The sequence below is a fragment of the Dermacentor variabilis genome, chromosome 6 (genome assembly GCF_050947875.1).
Source record: "Dermacentor variabilis isolate Ectoservices chromosome 6, ASM5094787v1, whole genome shotgun sequence".
In the NCBI taxonomy this organism is placed as follows: domain Eukaryota; kingdom Metazoa; phylum Arthropoda; class Arachnida; order Ixodida; family Ixodidae; genus Dermacentor; species Dermacentor variabilis.
This window is the reverse complement of record NC_134573.1, coordinates 1131897-1151729: the sequence shown is the minus strand read 5'-3', so window position 1 is coordinate 1151729 and position 19833 is coordinate 1131897. Positions and strand designations below refer to the sequence as shown.

The following is a 19833-nucleotide window of genomic DNA, read 5'->3' as shown; positions in this document are numbered from 1 at the left end:
TTGGACGAAGTGCGTCGAAACGTCAAGAGTGCTATCGCATGGAAGTTTGACATTGCACAGTCCACGCTTTCAACAATAATCAAGAATGGTAGCAAGATTGACGCCATTCTCGACGCCGATGTTGGCAGCAGGGACCAAAAGAGGATCCGATGCGCCACTTACGGCGACGTAGAAGCCGCGCTTTACAAGTGGTTCGTGGACACGCGATCGAAGAACATCCCGCTCAATGGACCCATCATTCTGGCGAAGGCCAAGGACTTGGGCTTCGCTCTCGGCCACGAAGACTTCCAGCCAGGAAATGGGTGGCTACAGAGATTCAAGGACAGGCACAACATCACATGTAAAAACATCGTCGGGGAGGCCGCATCCATTGACCAGGGATCGCTCCAGCAGTGGATGGCCAAGCACCGCGACCATATCCTTGCCTATTCCTGACAAGGACATCTACAATGCAGATGAAACTGGACTATTTTTCCAACTGCTGCCATCGAACACTCTCGCAGCCAAGACAGACAAGTGCGTGGGAGGAAAAGACAGCGAAAACCGTGTCACCGTGCTAATCTGCGCGAACATGGATGGTTCGGACAAGCGAGACCTGTTGGTCATTGGAAAGGCCAAGAAACCACACTGTTTCGCCAAGGTGCTGTCTATGCCAGTGACGTATGTGAACAGTAAGAAGGCATGGATGACACGGGACATTTTTGGCAAGTGGCTCGCCGACTTTGACAAGGAGATGGTCCGAAAGAAGTGCAAGATGCTGATGTTGCTTGAAAACTGCAGTGCGCATCACGTCAACGCACACTTGAGCGCTGTAGAGGTTTTGTTCCTGCCCCCAAACACTACCGCCAAGCTGCAGCCCATGAACCAGGGGGTTATTACCAACTTTAAGGTCCACTACCGGCGCCGAGTGATCGAGCGCCTCCCGATTGATGTTCACACTGCCGACAACGTGGTCGGCATGAAGGTGCCTTTGGTAAAGATTTTCTTCGCAAGCGGAGGCTGGAGGGATGTGAAGCACCTGACCATCGCCCACTGCTTTGAGAAAACCGGCTTCTCCCGAAGCAGCAGCGCGGTGGCGGCGCCAGCTGGGGACGAAGCTACCGCGATTGATGTCGCTGCAACCGCTGATGCTGCCGCCGCAATGGCCTGCTTGGAGCAGCTTTGGGATTCCGCTAGCGACTTGAACTTTGTGCCTGTGGGTCTAAGCCACATGGGCTTCGTTTTCGCCGACGAAGACCTTATTGCTACCGAGGACTTCACGACTGAAGAAGTTGCTGGGAGTGTCATGGAAGAGACCTTGGCGGACAGCGCCTCCGACAGCAAATGCGACGATGCTAGTTGCGCCCCTAAGCCGGTCACCTCCGCAGCGGCCATCGCAGCTGTTGACACGCTACGGATGTATCTCAGGAGTCCGGAGTTCGATCAGATCTTTGGTTCGCAGTTGGATGGTATGGAAGCCGCAATCCTGAAGTCCGCACTCGCGAAACGTGTTCAGGGGACGCTGGACCACTTCTTTCAGCGGCAATAAATCGGTATGACCATGTTTGCATTTTTTTTTTCATAGTCCACATATTACGAAATAACGGATATAGCGAAGTGATTTCTGATTCCTGCCGACTTTGTTAAACTGGGCTAGTAGACTGTATTGTAAATATAATCTTCTATACTCCCAACATCCCGTAACAACAACAACAATGACATTAATAATAATAATAATAATAATAATGTCTTTATTTGTGCCCCAGAAAAATACATGACAAGGGAGACCTGCAGTAAAAGCTGTCATGAATGACAGCTTGACAGAGCCGTAGGCCCCCCATACATGGGGCAGTTACATAATGACAAAGAAGGCATATAATACATGGTCACGTATGAAATTACACTTCCCGAGCGTACAATGTAATGTACACAAATTGTGATGAAATAAGGCGAGATAATAATAATATATGGGGTTTTACGTGCCAAAACCACTTTCTGATTATGAGGCACGCTGTAGTGGAGGACTCCGGAAATTTAGACCACCTGTGGTTCTTTAACGTGCACCTAAATCGAAGTACACGGGTGTTTTCGCAATTCGCCCCCATCGAAATGCGGCCGCCGTGGCCGGGAAATAAGGCGAGATGGAAATACAAATTACAAGTTCACTCATGTAATAAAACAACATAATCAACGACGGAGGAGTCACAAAAGAAACAACATAAATTCAGTTTCACTTATTCGCAAGAAATAACAGTAATACATATACCATGATGGTGAAGAGAAACAAAACAGATAAAGCACAAATTGTAAATTGAAAGAAGGGAAGACTGAATCATTCCCTCACCATGTACACTATTAGGGATGATGGGGTAAAGAAATACTTGGTTTGCAGAAACGAAAAGTTAAACGGCCTAGAGTTTGCTAAAGTTCTGTCAAAGATCTTTGAATGTTATATCTTCAAGTATAACGTATTCATTATTTAATCTATTAGGTAACCTGGGTAATTTGTTCTGTATTGTCTGTAGACCATATACATTGTTTTATAAGTTCTCACTTTCCAGGGTATAGTGTTACGTGTCAGGCGGGCAGAAGTGTTTTCCTGAATCTTGTAGTTTAGCTAAACTCAAAAAGGAGCTGTACTTTACTTTTTCACTTTTAAATGCTTTGCCTAAGATGTAGTCGAACAATTTGGCAACTGGGATTACGTTGAACTTGTCAAAAAGATGCATTCTGTGAGAGTAATAGGGCAAACCCTCAACAATCTTAAGGAATTTTTCTGCAATCTATGAAGTTTAAGTTTTCCTGTGCTGTGTCACACCATATTAGATGGCGGTACTTTATTCTGCTGGAAAACAATGAATTATAGATTAACACTAACTTTCAGTGGAAGTATATGCCGAATTCTGTATGTTAAACCTATTACTTGCGCATACTACAATAAAACTGGAATTAATAGGAAAATTTACTTACAGAAACCTCATTACATTTCAAAACGAACTGATCATAGTTGCAAAATCCTCGAGTACTCTGCCAAGATGAACATGTATGCCAATTCATTGTTCATTCGAACAAACAGCGGAATAGGCTGACTGAAAAGCAAGTGCATTGTGTGAATGAAGATGTATTTTATTCCGTGTTGTAACCCCTCCTGCTGTAACGCCTTTGGGCGCTGCGGGTAATTGATGAATAAAGAATAAAGTTTAATTGCCAGAGCATCCCATGACATATGTTCATGAAAAGTGACACCCAATGTTTTAATACTGGAAGTAATCTCAATAGGTGTAGCATTTAATGAGATAAGTTTGCTGATTGATATATGCTTGATTCACTCGAAATATTACAGCTTTTGTTTCATTCTCATTAATCAGGAGGCTATTCCTACGTGTCCATTTATCTGAGTTTGCTAACATGAAATTAGAGAGCACCAACGTAGTCCCGGGCCATCGAGCAAGCCGCCTTCTACAACAGCTGCCCCCGGAGCAAGGACTTCTACCTGAGAAGACCAAAAAGATTGTGGCCAAGACAACCACAATGGCAGGCCCAGTGTCACTCGTAGTACTTCAACAACCCAGAGAGCCCCCTACCTTCCATGGAGCTATGTCGGAGGATCCGGAAACCTGGCTCGAAACCTTCGAAAGGATCTCGACCTTTAACAACTGGACATCTGAGGATAAGCTACGACATGTGTACTTCTCCTTGGAAGATGACGCGAGGACTTGGTTCGAGAACCGGGAGTCCACCCTTGCAACATGGGACCTGTTCCGCAGTAACTTCCTGAGGAGGTTCACGAGTGTTGTCCGAAAAGAAAGGGTGGAAGTTCTACTGGAAACCCGAGACCAACTACCCAATGAGACCATCGCCATCTTCACAGAAGAGATGACCAGTCTTTACCGGCACGCCGACCTGGAAATGTCTGAAGAGAAAAAGGTATGTTTCTTGATGCGAGGCGTAAAGCAAGAACTTTTCGCCGGACTAATCCGAAACCACCGAAGACAGCAGCTGAGTTCCTGACAGAGGCTAAGATGATTGAGAAAACTTTATAAATATGCACTAGGCAATATAACCGCCAAGTGCTCACGCCTCAGTGTGCCATCCAAGCACTGGGCTCCGTTGATCTCCAAGAGACCATCAGGGCCATCGTGCGCGAAGAACTGCGCAAGGTCTTGCCTTCGTCGCAGCTTCAAGTGGCTTCGATCGCTGACATCGTGAAAGATGAGGTTCAGCGATCACTGGGAGTTCCTGAGGTGCAACCTCGATTACTGCATCCCCAGCTATAAGCGATGACCTACGCCACCGTCGCACGCCGTCAAGGTCCCCCTACGTGACCGCGCCAGGGCCCTGTAATGCCGCGATTCCATCATCCGCCGCCACCGCCGCCAGCACGACCACCCGTCGCCCAGCCCACCTACACGAGGAAGACTGACATTTGGCGCGCCCCCGACCACCACCCGCCCTGCTACCACTGCGGCGAAGCGGGCCATGTATACCGCCGATGCCCATACCGCGTCCTGGGATTGCGAGGCTTCGCCGTAAACGCACAGCACCCGAGGGAAGGTGAACACCCTCGTGACATCACCGACTACCTCGGTGCCACTCAGTGGAGCCCTCGACGACTGTCCCGTTCACCGTCACCAGGCCGCTACCTGTCGCCGCAGCGCCGTCCATACACTGGCACAGCCCGGAGCCGGTCAGCGAGCCCATATCCGGAAAACTAAAAGCAGCAACCGATGGAGGTGTGGTTGCTGTTCGTAGAACTGACAAAGATCCTCCGCTGCCGACGAAGACGCCGAAGAAACTACCTTGATGACATAACGACACGCCGCCGTCCCGACGAAGTGTGGAAGCAAAGAATATGACGACAAAAGACGTGACGACGTCCCATACCAGCCAGAGGTCAACGCGACACAGCCGTGATCCGACGCCAAAACGTAACTGTAACACAAGACAGAACCACCGACGTCAACATGCTTCTTGACGACCACGCAGTCACCGCCTTAGTCGACACAGTGGCTGACTACTCCGTCATGAGTGGACACATGGCCACCCAGTTGAAGAAAGTAAAGACTACATGGGAAGGCCCTCAAATTCGGACCGCTGGAGGACACCTCATAACGCCGACTGGAATGTGCACGGCAAGAATTACCATTCACGACCGGACTTACCCTGCCACCTTCGTTATCCTCCAACAGTGTTCACAAGACGTCATTTTTGGCACGGACTTCCTGAACCAACACGGCGCAATCATCGACCTGAAGTCGAAGTCAATAACGCTGTCGGAAGATCAAGCGATACCGCCGGAGAGCCTTCCTAGTCATCGCGCCTGGAGTGTGCTCGAAGATCAAGTGAGCATCCCGTGCCTCTCCAGCATTGTTATTTCGGTCGGCACCGAAACACCTGCTGACGTTGAAGGCGTCATCGAAGGCAACCAACATCTACTGCTCGATCATGAAATTTGCGTCGCAAGAGGAATCGCTCGACTGCACGGAGGAAACACGAAAGTGTTGCTGACAAACTTCAGTTAGGAGTTCAAGCACATCAACAAGGGCACGACGATCGCATACATCGAGGAAATTCTGGAAACCAGCAATGAGTTTGTCCTCTCAGATTCTGCCGCATCTACCCCGACGACTGTAGTTCCCGCACCAGACTTCGACATAAATCCAAGTCTCCCCATGATTAAGCAACAACAGCTCAGAAGTTTACTTCGATGATACAAAGAGTGCTTTTCGACGTCATCAAGGATTCGACAAACGCCAGTCGCAAAGCATCGCATAATAACCAAAGAGTGTGCTCGACCACCCTGCCAGAGTCCTTATCAAGTTTCTACGTGAGAATGTGAGGCTATAAGGCACCAAGTCGATGAAATGCTGCGCGACGACATCATCCAGCCGTCAAAAAGCCCGTGGGCATTTCCTGTAGTCTTGGTGAAGAAAAGGGATGGAACCCTACGTTTCTGTGTCGATTATCGTCGTCTGAACAAGATCACGAAGAAGGATGTATTCCCCCTCCCACGAAGAGACGACGCATTGGATCGGCTCGGCAACGCTAAATACTTCTCGTCGGTGGACCTCAAGTCTGGCTATTGGCAAATAGAAGTCAACAAAAGAGATCGCGAAAAGACCGCCTTTATCACCCCAGACGGCCTCTACGAGTTCAAAGTTATGCCATTCGGACTGCGCTCGGCACCTGCAACGTTCCAGCATGTGATGGACACTGTTTTAGCAGGACTGAAATGGCAGACTTGTCTCGTATACTTGGATGATGTCATCGTTGTTCGCCGGAAATTTCGACGATCACCTCAGGCGGCTTGCAACAGTACTAGAAGTCATCAGGGCTTACTCTGAAGCCGGAAAAGTGCCACTTCACTTACAACGAGCTTCTGTTTCTAGGCCACGTCATCAGCAAATCTCGAGTCCGCTTCGACCCGCAGAAGACAGCTGGCATCGCAAAGTTCTTGCAGCCCATCGACAAGAAGGCAGCGCGTACCGTATTTACACTATTGTATGTCGACTCGAATGTAAGTCGACCCCCCCCCCCCCCATATCGCTTGAACGGAAAAAAAAAAAACCCGAGGGCGCATTCGATAACGAAAATTTATTAGTAGCTGACATGGTCACTGGACTACTCGTCTTCACTACTGCTGCCATCGTCATCGTTGCTGCGGTCCCACAGCGCGTCGTGGTCCAGCGAAATTTCAAATTTGGCAAACGACCGCACCAGGACATTTTGCAGAACAGCAGCCCACGCCAAATGTGTCGCGTGGTTGGTGCCGCGCGGGGCACAAGCACGCAGGGACGCACCGAAACGTACAGCCGCTTGCTTGGACACCAAGGGAATGCTCCCCGCTTTATTGGGCCCGAACATATATAGAGATACACACACACACACAGGGGCGCCACACTCTGGTGGCAGTCTAACAAATGGGGCTGAACGGTGGCGACCTCTACATCTCCCCCCTTGAAGCATTGGAGGTTAGACGGGAGAGATTCAGGAAGCCAAACACATTAAAGTTTCACAAGTTCAAACGGCGCGGCGGAACAATAGGCTGGCCGTAGCGTGTTCGTGTAACACCGTCACTGCGGTCCCTGGCTGCAGGGGACTGTTGCACAGACTGTCCAAGGGGGACCGTCGATTCGACGATGTTGGCAGGCCGAGGTTCCTTACAGGGAACTTGCTGTAGTGGTGGTGGTGGTTCCTCTCCGGAGGCAGTAGGCCCAAAAGCCACTAGGTGACGCCGGTTGCGCTGTAGGGTGCCACCTCTCTCCGTTTCAACCACGTAGCTTCTTGGTCTTTGCCCCGGACTGAGGACCCTAGCCTGCACTTGATCAGGTCGCACCCAGACACGCTGTCCTGTTTGGAGTGGCGGCAAGCCTCGAGCTCCACGATGACTGTTGTAGTCGTCGGCCTGCTTCTGCTTGTAAGTCGCATACTTGGCGACAACTTCTTTCATTGGGGGCCAGTTGGGACATAGCTGGGAGCCTTGCTTTGGGACTCTGGTTCTGAGTTGACGTCCCATCAACAGCTGGGATGGACTAAAGCCGTTGACTCCTGGAGTATCCCTATAGCTGAGCAGAGCCAGATAAGGATCCTTAGACTTGCGAAACAGGTCCTTGATAGTACGCACCATCCTTTCCACCTCTCCGTTCGATTGAGCATAGTGTGGACTGCTGCTCCTGTGGTTAAAGCCATATGACGCTGCAAACGCCGCGAACTCTTGCGACGAGAACGGTGGGCCGTTGTCTCACCTGACTTCTTGCGGGATTCCATGGCGGGCAAAGATGGATTTGAGAGTGTCAATGACTGCCTGAGCTGGGTTTTACCCGGGTTTTACGACGGATTAGCGCAGTCCCGGCGAAGTCCCCATAGAAGCAATGCATTAAAAACCGCGGTTATCTGACACAATTTTACGCCTGACCCGCATTATAAGACAACCTTCGCGAAGCGTGACACGGAACGGCGGAAGAAAGAAAAGTGCTGCGGGTATCTTTCCTCGCGCCATCTCTCGGCATGCGGAGCACTTGACACCGTTCGACCGGTTCACTTCAGCGCAGCTTTCTTCCCTGCCTCATCTCATCGTTCATTTCTCTCTCCCCCACCAGCAGCTGCCCACGACGCTTGCTGTGCTGAAATAGCGCCTTTTCTTCTCTACAATCACTTTCTCCCTCTCTTTTCGGTGGCGTCGCCTCTCATCGCATTGGGGAAGCGTTTCTCTCCTTCCGGTTTCCCAGCAGCAGATCACCGACAAGGTAGTGCGGAGAGGCCTAGGTTTATCGCACGTGTTCTTCATCGTAATCCTAGCGACCAGCATTCAGCGGAGGTTTTGAATTGTGTGGAGCAACGCGACGCACAATGTCCCGAAAGCGGACAGTTCTGTCACTCGGCGATAAGCTAAATATTATCGAGGAAGCGGAAAAGCAGCATGGAGCCACGAAAGCCAGCATTGCCCGGGACCTTAAGATACTGGAATATTCGCTTAAGACGATCCCGGCAAACAAAGTGGTGATATTGCAGAATGCCAACAAGTTCGGGCTCAAGCTGAAAGTGGCGAAAGAAAGACAGCATGAGAAGTTAGAAAAAGTTTTTGTCAAGTGGCTGCATCAAGCATGGAGCTCTGCAATTAACGTTGACGGCGCCATTCTAAAAGAAAAGGCGGACTTTGTGGCATTGGGTCTAGGCATGGACGACTTTCAGGCATCGAACGGGTGGCTGGATCGCTTTAAAAAACAAAACAGGATTGTGTACAGCCACTCCTGCAGAGAAAGCACTTCTGTGAATGTTTCGACAATGAATGAGTGGATGGAGTCGCTGCCGGAGATGATTGCTGCATACAAGCCCTGCAACGTTTTCAACGCCGATGAGAGCGGTATATTTTACTATATGCAGCCCAAGCAAACCCTTCCGTTTAAGGGTGACAGCTGTCATGGTGGCAAGCGTAGTAAAGAACGTGTGAACGCACTATTCTGTGCTAACGAGGACAGTTCCAAGAGGCTGCCAAAGACGCTTCCATGCAGCTACAACTTCAACGAAAAGGTGTGAATGACATCGCTCTTCAGCAATTTTTTGCAGCAGCTGGATAACAAAATGGGGTCTAAGGCAAGGAAAATATTGCTTTTCGTGGACAACGCACCGTTCCACCGACCGGATATGTCCAGCTGAGGAACATAAAGGCTTTTTTTTCCCGCCCAACTACACAAGCCGGCTGCAGCCGCTGGATGCCGGCATCGTTAAGTGCGTCAAGCAAGGGTACCGGAAGCGGTTAGTGCAGCATCGGCTGGCAGCTACGGAGCGCAGCGAGTCGGAAAAAAAGATTATGTGCTCAACCCTATGCATTTTATCACCAGTTTATGGAACGCACTGTCGTGAAGCACAATCGCTAACTCGTTCAAGCACTGTGGCTTTAAGCGAGAGACTGCCTGCTCTGCTGGGGTCGCAACAACCTTGATGCCGCTCGAGGCCGATGCAGGCTTCGCCGACAACAATTTCGAGGTTTTAAACCTCACCACGGCCATCACCGAGTATGTGGAGGCCGACAACAATGTTGCGATCTGCAGCAAAGTGTCGCTGGTTGACACCATTGAGGAGGGTTTGCCTAGTGCCGACACCGCTGCGACATCGGACGAGGACAACGACAACGCCACAGATGCCGTGCCTCTGCCTACAACGTTCGCCGAGGTGCTATGGCACATAGACAGCATCCGGAACTTCATCTGTTCACGCGACGCCGCAGAGGACCTCCTTTTAGATGTTGCCCAACTCGAGCGAAAGCTCTTGGTTCACGGATCAAACAAGGTCCAAAAGAAACTCACCGACTTTTTTAAATGTTCGCGCCACCTGGCGGGAATTGCAGCAGTGGGCAGTGGAGTGCCGTAAAAGTTCGTTTGAATAAAGCATGATTAGTACCTGCACTGCAGCATTAATTCTTATCGCATTTACATTTTTGGTAACTTGAGTTTCCAAGCCCTGCAGAGTACGTTAGTAGTTTACTTGGAGGTTTCTCATAAATCTGTCACGCAAAATAAGTCGTATAATTTATGTTCGGATTTTACGATGCCCGCATTTTACAACGCTTTTTCACGGTCCCGAGAAAATCGTATAATCAGGGTTCCACTCTACACAAACTGAGAAAAACAGTTCCAAAAGTTCTGAAGTGTTCCTTCTAACATAACTAAAATCATTCTGCAGCGTACATTATGCTTTCTTCTACAATTCAGCTTTATTTTGTTGAAAAGCTGGAAGCTTCCTTTCCTTTTTTTTTTTTTTTTCCAAGCCACTTTTGAGTAGGCAAGTGACCTGACTTTTGTCCGTGACAAGCACTGCCTGGTGCTCGCTCCAGGTGCACCATAGGGCAACAATAATGCTTCGATGTGCAGCAGTGGGCTTGATGTTGTCAAGCACAAGGGAAACTCCTGCACAGCCAGCGCTAACTCTTCGCCTAGATTTTGTGAAGCGCCCTCGCTTCCCAAACCAGTGCTGTGTCTGGTACTTCTAGGTGATCTTCCGCACAAAAAAAAAAAAAAAAAAAAAAAAAAAATGCTCACAGAAAAAATTGCCGAGCGATCGCATATCCAACATAGAGGAGTGTCAAACAAGGCCTCTAAAAGCAGAGCTTCAATTCAAGCAAACTAAACACTAAGAGGAATGGCGCTAAATCAACCCTGGGCAAAGTGGCGTGAAAAAGCTGCAGCAGGTAGTAAAAAAGTAGAGAAAGGAAAAAAGATAGAAAAAGGACCATCGCTGCCACTTTTCCCCATTGTGTGTGATTCTTATCACTGTGAGCATCAGTCAGCGCTCAGCATTCCTCCTTGCCCCCTGCAGTTGCGTACGAATGAATGTAGTAAGCCCACGAATGCAGCACAGCTGCAGGAAATCTGGACATTCTTGTTCGTGCAGAGTCATTGGCTTATGAAAAAACAGAATTTTGAGCATTTCTACTGCACTGAGGACGAAAATTTTTTTTTCCACGTTCTCAGATGGTAAATAAACCTATATCTGCTATAAACTTCAAACAGACTTTTTTTTTAAAAATCACAAGTGCGCACAAATTTTTAGCGAGAGGTGCTTCATCATCATTCCAGGGTGAGGAGTGAGAGAGTTACCTGCAGCTGCTTGACCAGAGGGCTGTCGAACAGGGCTTGCCTTGCTTGTAGTCGCCACATGTGTGTTAGTAAGATGGCACCCATGGCCCCAGAACAAAGGCATGCTGGCAACGTCTGCATGAGAGCATGTCACGATTATTAACAGAGTGCCACAACAGCCTCGCAACAACTGGCTGATCCACCTTTACTGCCGGGAGAGGAACTCCTTCCAAGAACTGACCGCCAGAAAAGACCACTGCATAATTTATATGCAGACCTGGGATGCTGCTGAAGCAACAAATAAATTAATGGTTTCTAGGGATGTGCAAATATTAGAAATTTCTGATACGAATTTATTAGGTTTGTACTAAATTAAAGAATTTACTATTCAAAGTTGTCAAGTATTTGTTTCATTCAATAGCCATAAGGGACAACAACAGTGCTTGCACTCTACATGCGAGAAATACAAATGGAGACTCATCTGAATTGTTCTGGATAAGCAACACTGCAGTTCTTGCACAGTACAAAAATGAAGTAAGTCACCTATGCACAACTGTTACCAGTCGAGTAAGCATGCCTCGCCTATGAATTCACTGCTTCGATTAAGATAAAGCAATTAATCATTTGGCCAATCTCGCATTGTTAGGCCCCTTGAAAAGATGCATCTTTCAACAAACACTACATTGTAATACAGTGCAGTCCACTTATAACGATACCACATATAACGATATATCGGTTATAACGATGGGTCGACATGAGAGTGTCATTTTATGCATTAGGTCTATGGGGAAAAAAACCATTTATAACGATAGGTTATTCACCGCATGTCGGATATAACGATCAAAATATTGCCGCCCAGATGGCTTTTTCCATGCCAAATAATCGTAACATTTGCGTTGCTTAGTTCCCTGAAACGAACGATGTCGAGACGAGGCGATGTTTACCTCCGTAAGTTCGTATCTGCCGCCATTACCACGCTGCGCGTCCCGCGCCGCCCGCGCACCGGAGAGTACTTGAGTAGGCGCAGCGCGCCACAAGATGGCGCTAGCTGCTTCATGCGCGTCGGCCACAGTCGCTCCGAAAGAGAGAGAGAGAAAAAAAAGCAACAAGCAAAGCGGCGCGGTGGCGCCCGTCCCGCACTCAGTCTCTCTCTCTCTCGCGATAGTAGGCTGACGCCACCAAAGCAGCGTGCAACCAACGTGACCAACGGTACAACCCAGTTCGAAGATGGTGCCGACAAAGCGTAAAGCTGTGTCGCTTGACACGAAGATGGATATTTTGCAGGACTCTCGACGCGTCTTCAAGGTGAGCGCCCTCTTGAAGAAGTATGAGCTCGCCCAGTCGACGATATCAACCATCTTGAAAACCGGGAGCACCGCGATTGTGAAGGCAGGAGCTATCAGCGGCCATGCCGATCAGCGAAAAAGGGTTAGAGACCCTTTGTACGCCGATGTTGAAGAGGCGCTTTACCAGTGGCTCATCTCAACCCGCGCGCATAATGTGCCTATTAGTGGGTCAATACTTGCCACCAAAGCGAAAAACTTCGCTTTTCTTCTGGGACGGCCAAATTTTGAGCCTGGGGGAGGCTGGATTCAGCGCTTTAAAGAGCGGCACGGAATCGTTTACAAAAACGTGGTAGGGGAAGCGGCGTCTTTGGACACAGAGGCAAAGCAGCAGTGGCTGCAGACAAAGCTGCCCAGCGTGCTGGAGCGCTACGCTGAGAAGGACATATATAATTGCGACGAAACTGCTTTGTTTTTTCAAATATTGCCGTCGAAGACTCACGCTCTTAAAGAAGATCGATGCCCCGGCGGGAAGCACTCGAAACTTAGGGTGACCGTGTTGCTGCGCGTTAGCATGGACGGGAGCCATCGTCTCAAGCCTTTCATGATCGGGCGATCAAAGAAGCCAACGTGCTTTAAGAATCAGCACATCCCGGTCCGCTATCGCAGCAACAAGAAGGCGTGGATGACCCGCGACCTGTTCGAAGAATGGCTGCTTGAGTTCGACAGTTTATTTGAAGGCCAAGGAAGAAAAGTAGTGTTGCTACTTGACAACTGTAGCGCACACAGCGTTAACCCGAAGCTAACATCTGTAGAACTGATGTTTCTGCCTCCGAATACTACGGCAGGCCTTCAGCCGTTGGACGCCGGCGTGATCGCCAACTTTAAAGTCCTGTATCGGCGGCGCATGCTGGAGTGGCTAATTTTAGCCATTGACCGCGCAGCTCCTGGAACGTCGGGTCATGCAGACGGGCCCCCTGACCTGAAGATCAGCCTTTTGAAAGCCGTGCGCTTCGTTTACGGTGCATGGTATGAAGTAAAGCAGTCAACCATATACAACTGCTTCAAAAAGGCGGGCTTTGTGCGTCAGGACGAACTTCCCCAACCCACTGAGACCAACACGGTGGAAGCCGCTGACATAACCGAGCTCTGGGAGCTCGTTCCTACTGGTGACACAGGTGGTGCGTCGATGGAGGAGTTTTTGACTGCAGACAGTGCTGCCTCGTTCTACGATGAGGTCACCGACGAGGCGATCGCCGAAGATGTGCTGTCTCGACAGACGACAAAGTTGTGCGACGGTGACGACGGCAGCAGCGACAGTGACGAGATTGGCAGTGGCTCCTTGACCCCGACCACGATGTCCACGCAAAGTGCACTGTCGTCGATCGACTCCTTAATTCATTTTATGCATGCCAAAGGATTGCCGCCAGTGTTCGCGCAGCAGCTGGAATCCATGCACACCGCGGTTGTGAAGCTGAAGCTGCCGCAAAAGCAAGTGCAGATTTCGGACTATTTCGGCGCGCCTAGCTCTTGACACGGTCATTGGCGCTACAAATAAAGTTTGTTTTTCACAGCCGACTTTCTACATCATCTATTCTTTAGAGCAAGTAGCGAATTCGAGTTCGGAGCTGCAAAGGTATGTTCCTGCGTTTTTTTTTTTTAATTTTTTTATAACCAGTCCAGATATAGCGATCATCGGTTTTAACGATCATATTTTTCGTCTTTCTCGATATCGTTATAAGTGGACTGCACTGTACATGCAACTAGGATGCACTGTTCATTTCAGAGCGCAGCTCTTAGGTGCCCATTCCTGGGGCGAGCGTCAGTGTCGGCGTTGTCCTTCGAAACCGAGCAAACGAGCACAGCAAAGGATGAAAGTTAAAGTGGAGTGCAATGGGAGATGAGAAAGATGGCAATAGCGAAGAGAGCGTGAGGAGGCGAACTGGAGGAGAGGGTATGGCGAAAGCGTGAGAAGCGTAGTGTCATGCAAGATGGGCTTTGCAGCGACAATGGCTACAAGATGGCGCCAGAGTAGCATGTGTCGTCTGTATGGAAACAAAGCGCTGCATGAGCGGAGGTCTGTATGCGGTGGCTGCTGTGAATCATGCCCACAAATCATCCACATGCTGGCTCTCACGATCTCTCGATTAGTGAGGCAGTTACACCACACTTTGCACTGCTTGCAATGTGCAGTATAAGACATTGTATGTGCCAGCCAATATACCGCGAAATGAAAACATGTTTAGAGCTGCATTCAAATTTTGCATTAGGGAATCGTAATTGTCAGTGAATGTTTTTTTTCACCGACTTTCATTGTGATCACGGATCACATCTTGTGTACATGCATCATATAATGTAAACAAGTTTTTTGTTGCCAAGAAGACTTCACGAAACGTTTCACTTGGCTTTTTAGAAATTGGGAATATTCAATATTCGATTCAATATCCAATAGTTGTCTATCTTGCATATTCATATTGTGATTCGATTCGAAAATTTCGTTATGCGAATGCCCCTATAAATTTCGACTGTTTCGTCCGTAGTCAGCATTGATGACAATAAAAGGAAACGAAGGAAAGAGGGAGGCTTGCGACTTCACTGCCGAAGATGGCCGTCTCCATGTGCATGCCTGCAGTAGCTGTACAACATTAAACTTCATTGGCATCCAACACTGACTGCCATCTTCAATTTGCCCATTGCTTCCATCTCCTGACAAAACTTGTGCCTGGTTCATGTAGATAAGTCAAATAGGGCAAGTTAGGTTTACTATGCCAAACCAGCTTATTGTTGCAAACTGTTATACGACGTTATTTCTCCAAACCAGAACTTAACCGGCACAAAATGATAGTGCGTTGAACCCAAACTTAACCGGTATTTTTTTCAGTTCGACACCCTGAAGGTAATACAGTCAAATCTCAATAATTCGAACTTGAAGGGACCCAAAAATTTGTTCGAATTTAAAGGAGGACTTGTCCTTGAAGTACTCATGCATCATAGCACAATGTACAACGGTGGTGTTGTGAAATATTGAGGTGCACAAGCACACAGCAAACGAGGACCACGAAACTGCCTACCCCGCCCAATGCTTACTTCCCCCCCTGATAATGGCAGAAAATGAAACTTCAGGGACCAGGCTAAGCCGACACAGGGCTGGCATAAAGATGGGTGCACGCAGAAACCATTGAAGGTGAGGGAATTAAGAGGGAGTTTAGAGGCAGGACGAGGGGAGCACAGTTGCGAGGAGGGGCGCGAGGGAAGCGGATTTGCTTTCCACGAGCTTGATGGATGGCGCTGATTACCTCTGCCACCTAAGCCCCCTTAGTGCCACCCAAGACTGCCATGGCGGAGTTGGCGAGGCCTGACTGGACTTCTGTCGCTCTTTCCCTCTGCATGCTCACGTGCTTTTTCCTTCGCCTGCTGACAGATCAGTGCTGCGTTTAAGTTCTTCGTCTTGCGTTTTTAACGTGTCATGTCTTATGAAGATGACAAAGTGGTTGCGACTGATCATAATTATGTTGGTGTGTGCCCTTCTTCTGTTGTGGCGTCGCCACCTGCAAAAGATAAGGAGAATGATGACACAAAGCCCGCACGATGCTATGAGCCGCCGACCCACCTAGCCTCTGCCCGCAACACAGATCGCTCTCAAGATATGGCTGCACAACCACGTGCAGCCGCCACATGCGCAGTTGCAGCCAGAGTATAGTGCCGCCGCTTTCTTTCTGCCTTCCTCCCAATGCCTCGCAACAATGGGTGCCTCGCGCACGACAATGTACAGCACGCTTCATTATCGCTACGTCTCTTTCGCGTGGGGAAGGCATACAGCGTAGGGCGTGGGGCGACAGTGTTATCGCCCTTCGATTTTAAATAAAACCTCGTTTTTCCTCTACGGTAGGGTCAGAACATTAGGCAGCACAGCGTGATTTGGCACGCTCCTGAGAGCAGTGTCGGCGCGCAGTATGTTCAAATTAACCGTTGCAAATGCTTGCACATTTGAATTACTGGGCATTTTTGCCCATTGGAATATACATAACTTTAACAGGAGCACAGCGTCAGTTCGAATAACCTGGAAGTTCGAATTAAGCATGTTCAAATTGACAAGATTCGACTGTACTACTTTGTGGCCCAATATTCATTCCTCGATATCAGTGTTATAACGCACCATCCCTTTACTCACAAAACGAGTAAAATGTGAACATGTGTTTGTGTAGGTTTCATAATCTGAACAATAAGGTGAAGAGATAATTGTAGTCTGGTGGCTCCCCATGAAGTTGCTAACTATATACCTTTGCCACTTCTGCTTTTCTCGCCGTGGGGAGCTTCTGGAGGTAGCGCTTGGCGTATCAGCGGTTCTTTGGCAGTTCTTTGCTGATGAAAGCACGATTCTAACCAATCATGTGAAGGCTAGCGAACGGTTCACTTTCAGAACCATTATGAAATCGGACTGCAGAATAGTCCCCGAAGGACCGCGTTCTCGGTTAATGTCGTCGATACAATCACTTACGTGAGATTCCATGTGACTCGGCACTGGAAGTTTCAGTGTCTACGGGCAAAGCACTTCCCGCACAGTGACAAGCATGCTTTCTTGACAATGTTCCGGAAACACTGTTCCAGGAATACTGTTGCTCGTAGATTCCGACTTGCTTGGTGCCAAGTCGCATGAAAGTCATAGTATCCCCATGAGTGATTGACCGAGAATATTGTTCCGGAATGCCTGCCTCCTGAGACGCTTATTTTGAACTGTGAGTGAGAAAATATTTGCTTCGCTGTATTTGATACTGTATTAATTATTGCAATTTTGGTTTCATTATAGCCATAGGTTAGCCCGTTGAAATAAAGTGGGGCCAATCAAACTTTAATGTAATTAGCATTCATTGCCTACTTCAGCCATGTTGAGTCTATGTATCTATCCATCTAGTACCTAGCCTATTACGCCAATCCATATGTCTACCAGCTTGGGCCACAAGGTATGTGCTCGTAGTCATGTTGTCATCATGGTCATTCTATTGTCCTCATTCCAGATGCGTCAGCTGACTCTCATCATGCTATCGTAGTTGCACCTTTCACACCGACCAAGTGAACCAAGTTATCTAATAGCTTTGGCCACTAGGTAACTGCTTGTGGTTGTTATGCCGTCGTAATCATTGCACCTTCTTCATTCCAGCTAGGCTCTTCGACCTTCATCATGCTACTGTTGTTACGCCATCACCGTCATATAGTCGTCATGCACTCATTGTTCCACCACCATTGTGACACTGTTGTGGCCGTTCCATCATTGTCACTCTAGCTTTGTCATCCGACTGTCATCATGCCTTTGACACCAATCCAGTGAGCCAAGTTGTCTAATAGCAAGGCCACTAGTGCTCGTAATTGATGCTGTCGTGGTACCTGCATCGTCATCATCCTAGCTTTGTTATTTGACTTTCATCATGTCGTCGTCAAACATTCGAATTCATATCATCGTTGTGATGCCATCATGCTAGCTCCAGCTTCGTCATCCCATCCTCGTCATGCCGTCACCGTTGCACCATCATCGTCATATATTATTGTGGTTGTTCTATGACCATTGCTCCAGCTTCATCATGCCGTTGGCGTCAAGCAATCGTCACCATACAGTCATCGTCATACAGTTGTCGTCCCGGCATCGTCGTCGTGCATCGTCTTCATACAGTCATCATCATACATTTGTTGCAATACCGTCATTGTGGTTGCTTCAACATCGCGATTCTATCTTCCAACTATCTTCCGTCATCCAACTCTCTTCAGGCTATTGTCATCACTCAGTCAATGTCACACAACTTTTGCGATGCAGTCATCGTCATACTGCCTTCATTGTTCCATAAGCATTCCCTCGTCATTCAATCGTCGTCACTGCAAAATTGTAATATTGTTACGGGGATGTTGTGAGTATACAAAAACTATATTTACAATATATATACAAGATGACTCAGAATAGCCAAGATGGCTGACCACCAACAACACGCAGCAGCCAGCGTCTCCGATCGTCCTCTCTCTTCTCTCATCCGTCCGTAACAATATAGTAGTCCCCATGTGGATCATGCTCATTGCCTATCTTGGCAAGTGTGTGTGACAGCAATGTGAGCTGATACCAGAAAACAGGGTACGTGTATAAAGCAAAGCAGCGCAAGACTCAGAATTACCACTACAAATTCTAAATAAACCTGCCTTCAGCAACACGTCGCTACAGTGCTTTAATGTGCATTATCGTCGACAGTCATCATGGGATGGGTTTCGGTGAAATTTTTTCATTTACTCCGTAATAATGAATAATCTGTTATATCCATGTTTGTTATATCGAGATTCAACTGTGTGCACAAAAGCTAAAATCATGAAGGAGTTCCAATAACCCAGTTTGCCACCTTTGTGAAGTTTTCAAATTTCCACGAGATTCTGGTGAGTAAATGAACTTCTGGCATTTCACGCACCAGAAATACAATCTGATATGAGACCAAGCGTAGTGTAGTGAGGGACTCTGGACTAATTTTGTCTTTGTGGGGTTCAGTAACATGCACCTAAATTTCATAGTACATTTGACTAGGTTCCTATGACGCTCCAATTCAGTTTGCAGCAATGCAGAGCTTGTTGAAGATTGGAGCCAGGGAGAGCCTACCTCCGCCAAATCTTCCAGCTGCTCCCAGAGCAACTGAACTAGCCAGATGATCAAGTTATGACTAAGTTTAACAACTTATATCTTTTCAAAATAGCCTAAAACAACTTATAACTTACGACAGGCTATGAACGTACGGAACTGATTCCATGTGCTGTACTTTACCCTGAAAGTTGTCGTTAAATAGCTAATTATGCCCTAAACAAAGAACACGCTGCTTTGGGTGTCATAAACAATAATTTTTATAGAAAAGAAAAATTGAATTTTTGAAATGAGTTGTACAAATTTCATTCTAATTGTAAAAATAGAAATATATGTAGATTCCACAAACTGTAGGAATCAAAGATATTCAAACCATTTTGCAGGTAGCTGGTTATGGCATCAACCCTGCGGGGGCGTGTATCGACCAGCTCTCTGACTTTCTTGATCATTTTGAGCAGGCGCTCATTGTGGAGCAAGGACAAGCTGAAGACGAGACAGAGGGTAGGCTTGCCTAGCTGCTTGATCATTGCAAACACGTTACCCTTTTTCTGCACCTAGTAGTACCCCAGTAGTACCCCAGTTCGAGCTGCTCAAGTAAACCTCTGAGGAGGCAATGTCCATGATGACGCACTTCTCGACGAAGCTGCCGCCTTCCAAGTGCTTCTTTGTGAGCATCAGGAGCCAGTTGGTATGGACGAAGTGGGAAACTTGCTTTTGAATCGCTATTCATGCACAGAAAACCACTACCCGGTGTTCCGCATCTGACATGCCCAGATTTATTTACAAGCACCACCTGCTTTGGCACAGGTAATATGCGAGAATCAGAGGTGAGAGTTGACGACAATGGCACAACCGCGTCGGCAACATGCACATGAGCATATACCCAGTGGGT

The 19833-nt window shown here is 48.0% G+C and overlaps 1 protein-coding gene across 1 annotated transcript in view; it reads right to left on the bottom strand.

The window, feature by feature from the left end:
* The window catches only part of LOC142584535 (uncharacterized), a 714262-nt gene that overhangs the window by 365978 nt on the left and 328451 nt on the right, over positions 1 to 19833 (bottom strand). Inside the window, exon 16 of the mRNA XM_075694643.1 lies at positions 11076 to 11189. Within this exon, the coding sequence (XP_075550758.1) occupies positions 11076 to 11189 (114 nt within the window). The remainder of the gene's footprint in view (positions 1 to 11075; positions 11190 to 19833) is intronic.